The sequence below is a fragment of the Pelmatolapia mariae genome, linkage group LG7 (genome assembly GCF_036321145.2).
Source record: "Pelmatolapia mariae isolate MD_Pm_ZW linkage group LG7, Pm_UMD_F_2, whole genome shotgun sequence".
NCBI classification, from domain to species: Eukaryota; Metazoa; Chordata; class Actinopteri; order Cichliformes; family Cichlidae; genus Pelmatolapia; species Pelmatolapia mariae.
Window position 1 is genome coordinate 3,243,341 of NC_086233.1, and position 10,871 is coordinate 3,254,211.

The following is a 10,871-nucleotide window of genomic DNA, read 5'->3' on the forward strand; positions in this document are numbered from 1 at the left end:
TAGACACAAAAAGAGGAACTCCCCATATAAACAACATTCAAAATGTGTGAAGTATAAAGTACCGAAATAACACTATATAAGTCACAGCTGATGATTCTAATGTTAGAGAGCTCTTGCAACTGGCGTCTGAGCTGTGCAGAGGTCGCTCTTAAGACAGGTACTTATGTAGGTTAGCATAAGGTTGAGTCCAACAGAAGCAAGGCACCCCAAATGTGCACAGCATGCAGCAAGGGTGGCCAAAATAATATAGGAAACAGCACATGTAGGGAGAGAACACTCACTAAAAGTTCTGACTAACATAGTGAGGTGGCTTATGTGAACTTGCAGGCGTTCACTATGACATCATTAGCACAACAGAGACTGAGTAAAGTTTTAGATGCTCGAAATCTGACACTTACACATGAAGAAATCAATATGGCAGATTTAATGGGATTAGGAGGACCTAATTATTGTACTAAGACAGCAGAACTTGAAGGGAGAGCCAGGGAAGATTTAAAAGCAGGACCTGTTGGGATTGGGGATTTAGAGATTCTTTTATTGCTATGATATAATCTGCCTTATGATGACTGCATTAATAATAGGTTGTACAGTATAATTTTAATAGTATTGAATATGTTTGTGATAACAGTGATGTCTCTATTTACAGGTTGAGTTTATTTCAGACACAATGCATAACTGTGCTTGTTTAGAGTTGATGTTCCGTCCAAAGGGTTTTAAGCTTCACGGGTGAGAGTGTCCAGGTGATACATGTTGAGGGAAGATGAGAACATAGCAGGTTAATTGCATGCACGCTTACAAACACACATGATTTAAATATAGGCCAGGCCGAAGGCCTGGACTTTATGTAGCTTTTAAATTTACAGCTCCTAACTTGCAGGAATGGCGTGGACTGTAATGAATGAATGGAAAACATGCTTACAGACACAAACATGACATAGATTTATTTTGGAGGGTAAAGGTGGAATACATGGTGCTTTGTTTCTGCTTAGCCAGTACTGAGGTAAAAGGTGTTAAAGATACATATGCAATAAGTGAACAGGAAATGTGTGAGGGTGAGCCGGGTGAAACAAAATGTTGTAGAAACTTGTCTAACTGGTATTAACAGTAACTTTTGCATGTTATGTATATGCTTGAAGCAAAAAGAGGCGTAAATGATGATGGAAAATTTTGAAGTGTGTTTTCTAGCGGACATTTAGGCTGACATAGGGATGGTGTATATTTTACCCGGGGTGTTTTTAAATAGAACTAAAAGCGTTGCTCACACACATAAAGAGTATTGAGATTAGGTAAAGTTAATATAATGGATAGAGCCCAGAACATGATATTGTCAACCAACTTTGAATAATGACAGGAACCTTAGATGAACACAGTAGGTTAGTAAGGTGTAGCAGAGAAAGGCTGTTTGTTTTTTATCCCTTACAGGAGAAGATTTCCACTAGAGAGGGACCCAGAAAAGGAGCAGAGACCACTTAAGCATGAAGTGTTTTTAAGTGGGAGCTGGTGTTTTATTACTGGACCACCTAGAGGACATGAGGTGGTTTTCTGATTTGCTGAGTCAGAGGACGGCTAGAGAGGGTCAGAGCGAAGGCAGTGGACCTGGGAATGGTGGTTTCGGCGCCCATGATACCATTAATGGATGTAGAGGTGACAGAGTGGGTCGAGGAGTGACACAAGGAAATGGTGTGGTGATGTCTCTGGAGAGACATCAAGAGAGGGAATTGTAATATTTAAAGAAATTAGTTTACTGCTGAACTGTATACAACCATCATCCTTAACATTACATTAATTATCATTTCATCAAAGTGTTTATTGAAGCTGCTGGCATTATGTTATAAGTTATATTATAGGGGTTATCATAATCAAATATTAACATGTTTATTACAGGTGCGGTTATAACTACTTTAAAATGATTGAGTTAATATATATATATCATAACTCAGAGCCTGAATATATTGTTACAGTAAAATAGTAGCTGAGCAAAGGCCTGAATGTATTCAGCTTCTTGTGGTATTTGAGTTTGCTTAGTTACAGGTGACGAAAGGATGTCCAGTCCATGGGGACCTCAAAGGCCTGAGATCTTCACCATATTTGGAGGGATGGGGAACTTCTGTGTCTGCAGTTATCTCTTAAAATACATGGATGTTTTGTACATGCAAATTATGTGCTTGTAAACGCAAGAAGGGGCGTTACAATACCCTGATGTTATAAAAGCAATCTAGAGTGTATTTTGGGTAGAGATGTACAACTGATGTTTTGCAGTTTGCACCTCTCCACGCTGCGTGCATTCATTAAAATCAATTGTTTGACCGACCTCTTCTGGACCATCATTGTTTTACTCTCGTCCTCAATTTCGAACCCGTAACAGTGTAAATAGACTGCAGAGTCCTGGCCTGACAAGGTGTAAACAGCACTTAAACTTTTACTAGAGTACTTTTTTAACAGTAGTATTTGTACTTCTACTTCCAAAATTAGAGGTGAATAGGAGGAAGAAAACATAACAAAGAAATAAAATAAATTATAGCCTCCACACATTGTCTCACTGTTTATTGAATTATTGAACAATAATGCAGTTACAGTTTTTCTTTTCTCTCCATTTATCCTCCCAGTGTGGACATGTCGACATGTCTGCTGCCAGCTGTCTGCTGTCTGAAGACCAGTTTCTGTGCTGCATTTGTCTGGAAGTGTTCACAGATCCAGTCAGTACACCATGTGGACACAACTTCTGCAAGAACTGCATCACTCAGCACTGGAACAGCAGTCCTCTGTGTGAGTGCCCCATCTGTAAAAGGAAGTACTACACAAGACCCGAGCTCCATGTCAATACTTTCATCTCTGAGATGGCTGCTCAGTTCAAGCTGTCAGCTCAGCAAGAAGCCAGCAGCAGCAGCAGGAGATCAGAGCAACAGTCTGCTAAACCAGGAGAAGTTCTCTGTGATGTTTGTACTGGGACCAAACTGAAGGCTCTGAAGTCCTGTCTGGTGTGTCTGACCTCCTACTGTGAGACTCACCTGCAGCCTCATCAGACTGTTTCAGGCCTGAAGAGACATCAGCTGATCGACCCTGTTAAGAGCCTGGAACGAAGGATATGTTCAAAACATGATAAACCGCTGGAGATGTTCTGCAAGTCCGATCAGATGTGTGTCTGTGTTGTGTGCTCAGTTTCAGACCACAAGCGCCATGATGTTGTTCCTCTGAAAGAGGAATACAAAGTGAAGAAGGCAGGGCTGGAGAAGAAACAGGCTGAAATTCAAGGAATGATCCTGAAGAGACTGGAGAAGATTCAGGAGGTTAAACGCTCTGTGCAGCTCAGTAAGGAAGAGGCAGACAGAGAGCTGGAGGGGGGTGTTCAGTTCTTTGGTGATTTGATGGAGTCTATAGAGAGAGGTCTGAATGAGCTGACAGAGGCGGTCAAAGAGAAGCAGAGAACAGCAGAGAAACAGGCTGCAGACTTCATCAAGGAGCTCGAGCAGGAAATCTTTGAGCTGATGAAGAGAAGCTCTGAGATGGAGCAGCTCTCAAACTCAGAAGACCACCTCCAGTTCATCCACAACTTCTCTTCTGTGAAAGCTGTTCCACCCACTAAAGACTGGCCCAACACCAGTATCCATCCACCTTCATATGAAGGGATGGTGGTGAGAGCTGTGAGTCAGGTGGAGAAGAAGCTAAATGACCAGATGAAGAGTCTGTTTGAGGACGAGCTGAAGAGAGTCCAGTGGTACAGATGTTATGCCATGCTTGATCCTGATACGGTTCACCCCAGACCCCCCCAGTATAAAGGGAATGATTGTAGATGTGTGTTATCAAATCTGGGTTACTCTTCTGGAAGATTTTATTTTGAGGTCAAGGTTGACAAGTGGTCTGCGTGGACTTTAGGAGTGACCAGAAAGGATAATGTGAAAGGACAAGTCCAGCTGAGTTCCAGCAACGGTTTCTGGACTTTATGTTTGTGCTCTGATGGGTATGTAGTTTCCACGGAGCCGGCAGTCCACCTGTCCCTGAGGTCGAAGCCTGAGAAGGTGGGCGTGTACGTCCACTACGACGAGGGTCTGGTCTGCTTTTATGACGTCAGCACTGCAGCTCTTATCTACTCCTTCTCTGACTGCTCCTTCACTGAGAAGCTCTACCTGTTCTTCAGTCCCTGTTCCAATGATGGTAATAACATCCACACTGGTGGGTTCGGCTGCGTAATACAATAACCAGAATGATAATGATGTGCACACCTTTTTTATATTTATCAACTTTTTTCAAGATTTTGTGTCATAATCTTTTTTTTTGTGATGTACAAGCACTTCCTTTAAGCTCCTAAGACCCAAACTCTTTCATGGCATGCATTTTGAATTTCTCTTTGCTATTTGGGCTGATTGGGACCTGATGAATGTAAAAGAAAGAATTATGTGATTTTTTTTTTTTTTTTTTTTTTTTTTTTTTAGCCTGATTTTTGTTTTTGAGGAAAATGAGATCCACATATGAGGACATTTAAATTTCGATAGGACAGTTGCAGTATCACGGCCTCGTAAGTGGACATCTGGCCCTTGTAGAGCAAAATTAAGTATTTTGAATGGTAAATGGTAAATGGCCTGTATTTGTATAATTCAATTCAATTTTATTTATATAGCGCCAAATCACAACAAAAGTCTCCTCAAGGCGCTTTACTTGGTCCCTAAGGACCCCAAAGCGCTTTACACATTCAGTCATTCACCCATTCACACACACATTCACACACTGGTGATGGCAAGCTACATTGTAGCCACAGCTGCCCTGGGGCGCACTGATAGAGGCGAGGCTGTCGGACACTGGCGCCACCGGACCCTAGACAACCCAAAATGTGATGTCCACATATGTGGACACCAGGTCCTAGGAAGTTAAAACTGTTTAAACATCACAGAAAAGGGAAAAGTGGAAAAAATATGGATTCTTTTTTTGTGTGTGTGTAAAGAATCGTCTATATATGGTATATCCTGGGTCATGAAGCCAGAGTTTTGAGTTTCTGTGGAATTTGAATCTTTGATTATTATTCTATGTTCTGTTTGGTTCTTAGTTTATTATTTACTTAATTGTCCCGTCCTGTTCATTTATATGTTGAGGTTTCTGATCTGGGAGAAGCAAATAAAAAGAATTGCTTTGTTTCAGCAACTCTTGATGAAGTTTCTTGACCAAATAACTGCAAATAAAATGTCCTTTTGCAAGGGAAGAAGTCGTAAGGAAGTCTGTTTGCAGCATTTCTGTTCCAGCCATCACAGATAAATAAATTCAGTGGTGATCAAGAAATAGAACTGGAAGCACAAAAGTGGTTAAGCTCCAAACCAGAACACAAATAACATTTACCAGCATCCACAGTGTCCTCTGAACCAGCACATTACAAACACTAAACGAAAAGCAAACTGTCAGAAACTTTGTTCCAAAGATTTTAGTGCTTTAAAATGGTTTTTATGACAAGTTTGTGTTTTTCTGAAAATGTGTACAATTAAAATTCTATAACAGTCATGATAGTTTTATTACTGTTAGTTTTGATTATGTACAGTGCTTAGGAACTTTATCAGACCAAGTGTTTTTAAATCTGCCAAAAAAACTGTTTAAAAGAAGAAAACTGTTTGGTAGGAAAAAACAGAATTCACATTTTTATACCAAAATTTGAGCCATCACTCACCGTACACCGTCATCATTTTTGTATAAGTAGATGGGTTCTTTGGCCAACTGAATGACCATGAACCTAAAAGTATTTCATGTATTTATTTGTAAACATTGTTTTGTCTTTGCTGCTGTTGTGTCATTTTTCCTTTCACATAATTTGCGTGAAGACATCCTGTAAACGGAACCCAGTGGTGATGTCAGGAGGATTGGTTATCCACAGGAACACCACACACTTCACCATCAGTTGATCAAAAGGAAGAAGACGTTCAATGAACACAAAGGTGTCCCAAAGACTCACAGGATTTATCTGTACAGTGAACTTGAGATGACCACCAACACTGGCATACACATTCACAGTGTGTATCAGTGTTGTTGTAGTGTGAAGATGTGGTTCAAGGGTCAATATTTACCAATAAACTTAAACAATAAGTTTTAATCAAAGAATCATGTTGTCATAAAACCTTGAGGCAGAGATATTTGTAAGGAGAAAGGATTTCTTCATGTTTTGAGGAAGTGCTGAAGACTGAAGTGACACAACTTCAACTTTATGAATGACGCTGATTGATTTTATTACTTTGATATGATGTTGCATTTATTAATGATGGCTGCTGCTCCTGTCTCTTCCATCAGGTGAAGAATGCTGCTCATGCTCGTCCGGCAGGTCCTGCTTCTCCGGTCGCATCTCCAGCCGCTCCTGCTCCTCCTGCAGTTCCTGTTGCTCCTGTGGGGACAGGAAAAACGCGTGGGAGCAGCGCCCTCTCGCATATGCGCGAAAGGGCGCTGCTCCCACGCCATCACATAAAATCCAGGCCCGTCCTCGCACGGGAACAAAATTACCCACTCTGAGCCCTTCCTGCACGCGTGCAAGAGCGCGCCACGCCCACGCCACCACGCAATCCAGTCCACCTCTCAGACACGCACCACATTACACCACTCCGAGCTCCTCGTGTACGCGCGCGAGAGTGCGCCACAACCAGCCACCACTCAATCCGGGCCACCTCTCGCACGCGCACTGAGGAAAGATCCATAACCTGGTCCGGGAGGGGGGATTCAGGAGGTTCAACGCTGGAACGTTGAACCTCACACTCTGAGCTACTCCTGCACGCGCGCAAGAGGGCGCCACACCCAGCCCACCACTCAATCCGGGCCACCTCTTGCACGCGCACAAGATTACGCCACTCGGAGCTCGTCCTGCAAATGGGCGAGAGGGGGCCACACCCAGCCCACTCCTCAATCCGGGCCACCTCTCACAAACCCACTGAGGAACGATCCATAACCTGGTCCGGGAGGGGGGGGAGGAGGTTCAACGTTCCAGCGTTGAACCTCATACTCCGAGCTCCTCCTGCACGCGCGCAAGAGAGTGCCACACTGGCCCATCTCTAGCACACGCAACAAGATCACGCCACTCCAAGCCCCTCCTACACGCGCGCGAGAGGGGGCCACACCCAGCCCACCACTCAATCCGGGCCACCTCTCGCACGCGCAGCAGATTACAACTCCGAGCTGCTCCTGCACGCGCACAGGATCACACCACTCCCACGCCACAAAAACACTCCGGTCCCCTCCACACTGATTTTAGAAAAGTTTAACATTAACGTGGACACTGCATGTCCCCTTAACATTTCCACTTTAGCAAATGTCACTTGCTGAGCGGTCCTTACTGCACTCTTCAAAAGGTTTCAATCTATTAATAATATGACGACATTCATTTGAACAAATTACATTCTAATTAAAATAATCGACCTGGTTTATGGCACAAATCTCACTTTTTTTCAGGAAAGAGAAGCATTAAACTGTCAGTGTGGGTTTTCACTGATGGATGACACAAATTCAAGTGTGCTTTTAATTATGAAATAAAATTAAAACACACACACACACACACACACACACACACACACACACACACACACACACACACACACACGCATAGTTTCTGCAGCCAAACAACAAAAGATAACAGATCCTAAGAAACAAACATTTTCATTCCTCTTTGTTAGATTTTAGCAGTTACTCAGAGTCTAGCGGTAGGCAGGAAAATGAAAACAAACATGGTTTGTGTAAGAACAGGCTGTAAGATAGTACTTGCTTTGTCATATGACACTAAAGGGATTACAGAATGTGAGCACCCAAGTACAAATGCCTCTATCTACTAAGCCAAACTTATTTACTTCAGTAAAATTATTAATAATCCAGTAAGATAATACACGCAATGCAAAGACTTGCTGAAATAGTATATATACTACTTCAGCAAGTTGTATTTTGTAACCGTTGTGTAAAAACCTGTACAAGTCCCTACTGTGTTTAGAAAAGTTTAACATTAACGTGGACACTGCATGTCCCCTTAAAATTTCCACTTCAGCAATTGTCACTTGCCGAGCGGTCCTTACCTGAGAAAATGATCATTTTTTCCTTTTCTCTCCTCTCTTTTTCTCCACTGTAATCCACAGCAACGTGTATGTAAATCCTGCAAGCACTTTTCAAAATGTTTCATTCTATTAATGTTGCGATGACAACATTCATTTGAACAAAAAGCATTCTAAAGGCGTCTGACACATTTGCTAAGCTCCACCCCCGGTTGATGTTGAGAAGCAATAATCAACCTGGTTTCTAGATTTCAAAATGTCATGTTCTTGTCATCTAAAGCTAAAGCCTACTATTGTCACAAGGGGGCGCTCTGATGCAGTTTTGCGTTACAACGTCCTTATGTCTCGTGCGCGGAAGCATTGTTTTTTTTTTCACTTTTAAAAACTTTATTTAGAACAAAGACAATGACAATCTCAAACAAACAGTGAATCATTGAATCTTTCACAACAGTATATCACAACTCCTTTTTTTCTTAATCAGAGGATTATTGCAGCATTGTAGTTGGTATGTCACAGTCAAACTAACAATAATTGTAATATAAAAAAGTAAAAGTAAGTAAATAAGTAAATAAATTAGAAAAAGATTAAAGAGCAAAAATAAAGGAGATAAGGGGGAGCATGAAAATCATTAAAAGTGAGGTCTTATAAATAAGACATATAGCTTAAATAAGGAGCAAAGAGAGAAACGTTCTTCTAAAGATTTATGCAATTTACTTGCCCGGGGCTTATTTATTAGCTTCAGAGATTTACGCAACAGGGAAAGTTCATTTTTAAGAGCAAGCCATGAAGAGGGGATTTGGCATATCAGCATTTATGAATGTAATATTTTGTTGTAATAATGAGATCGTTTACTAAAAACTCAATATTTTTGTCCTTGAGGATTACTCCTATTTGAATATTCTGAAAAGACCAAAAACCAACATTTGTAGACCAGGACGATATTAAGTCACGGAGAGATTTCCACACATTTTGGATAGTTACACACTCATAAAACATGTGCTGTGTTGTTTCCAAAGTTGTTTTACAAATATAACAATTGCCTGACACAAATTTGAATTTTTCTTTCATGAATTCATCAGAGGGGTCGATGTTTTTTGTAGTTTTAAAATGAACTTTTTTAAATTTGGGGGGTTGGGAATTTTAAATATTTCGTTCTGATCAAAGAAATCTCAGATTTGTTATAATATTTAAGAATGAGTGAGTATTTTGTCCTGCTTGAATATAAGGTGTTAACCAAATACTTCCTCAAAAACTGATTATTGCATTTTTCATTAACAAGGTCTGGACCACCTAATTTAATTTTATGTAAATTTGGAGTTGGTATATTTAAAATATTGTTCTTTATCGCGTTGATAAAAACTTTTGGGATATTCTGTGAAACTTTTTTGTTGAGCTCAATTGAGCAACTCGTGCTATGTTTCTCATTAAACCTGTTTAATCCAAGTATATTTCTGTTTTCATCCATTATATGTGTGACAGACCAAATTTGTTTTGTCATTCATTCTTCCACAAACACAGATTTCCCCCGATTCAATATCACCCTGTTATTCCACAGTGGAACTTTGTGAGGACTAAAGATATGTTTGAACATTAATTTCCAGTTTAACAAAACTTGTTGATGAACTTTGGAGAGTTTTATGAGAATTTGATATCCCCAACTTTGTTGAAAATAAGAGATGGTATCAAGAACCAGATCTCATCATCATTGTTTAGCCAATTAATCTTTAACATTCCCTTCATTATTTCAAAATCACTTGCTTTTAAACCCCCCTCTTCATAGTCTTTTATAAAGTCCCTGCTTCTGATATAGTGATGTTTATTTTTCCATATGAAAGTACAATTAATTCAAAGATTCAACCTTGGTTAACATTATCCTGCCGAACAACGTTAAATCTCTGTAGCCAATTGTTTAAAGTGTTTTTGCATTTGTCAGTTGTATTCTGAATATTCTTTTCTTCACTGTCAGCCATGCATTTAGTTATCCAAATTCCAAGATATTTGATTTCATTTTTGACAGGTATATCATACAAGGAGGAGTGAGAACAATTATGGATACTCATGAGTTCACATTTGTCCAGGTTCAGGCGTAGGCCAGAAGCATCAGAGAAAATCTTTATTGTATCTAAGGCCAATGGAATTTGTTCTTTATTTTTTAGAAAGATTGTTGTATCATCAGCAAGCTGACTTATGATTAACTTGTGGTTATTTGTGTCTAATCATTTGATGTTAGAATTCATAAGAGTAATAGCATTCACGGAATAAAAGAGGTGAGATGCTGCAGCCCTGCCTGATGCCTCTTTCCACCCTGAACCTGGGACATCTGCCTTCTGAAAGAGAAACACAACTATTAATATCAGTGTATAACACAGTGATCATATCCAGAAATGCATTTCCAAACCCAAAATGTTTAAAAGTCTTAATAATAGAAGTGTGTTAGACAATCAAATGCTTTATGGAAGTCCAAGAACAACATCAAACCGTCATCCTTAATTAGGTGATTGTAATCAATCTTATAAACAGTACATTTGCATAATGACTGAAACCAGCCCACTGAAGGAACAATGGGCTGGGAGGTCAGTTCCTTCATCATAATTATGCAAATTCTCATGACCATTGATCAACAACCACTGACCAAAACCCACTGATCAAAGCCCACTGATCAATGGCCATGAGTACCATCCACGCTACGTCCAGATGAACAGATTCAACTTTTGGAGATTTACTTACCTGGATGATTGAGAATGCATCAAGACGTTTTAACCCACTTTGGCAAGGACTGCCTAAAGCTTGTATGTCAGTATGAGCAAACAGCACGTAAGATGGCGGACTACAGGAACCACCTGAGACTCAGCCTCAGATGCAGACAAAACAGGATTA

At 40.4% G+C, this 10,871-nt stretch overlaps 1 protein-coding gene across 1 annotated transcript; it reads left to right on the plus strand.

The window, feature by feature from the left end:
* The first annotated feature begins 2,621 nt into the window (after positions 1-2,621).
* On the plus strand, positions 2,622-4,196 carry LOC134630258 (nuclear factor 7, ovary-like). The gene is made up of 2 exons (XM_063477415.1): positions 2,622-2,877; positions 3,160-4,196. The coding sequence occupies exons 1-2, from the start codon at positions 2,622-2,624 to the stop codon at positions 4,194-4,196; spliced, it is 1,293 nt and encodes a 430-aa protein (XP_063333485.1).
* Positions 4,197-10,871: the final 6,675 nt, after the last annotated feature.

What these genes read in the sequence shown, in the direction of transcription:
- LOC134630258 (XM_063477415.1), top strand. Translation starts at nt 2,622, where the DNA reads ATGTCTGCTGCCAGCTGTCTGCTGTCTGAAGACCAGTTTCTGTGCTGC. An exon ending in GTCAGCTCAGCAAGAAGCCA is followed by an intron (nt 2,878 to 3,159) that starts GCAGCAGCAGCA and finishes TTGTGTGCTCAG; the next exon opens with TTTCAGACCACAAGCGCCAT.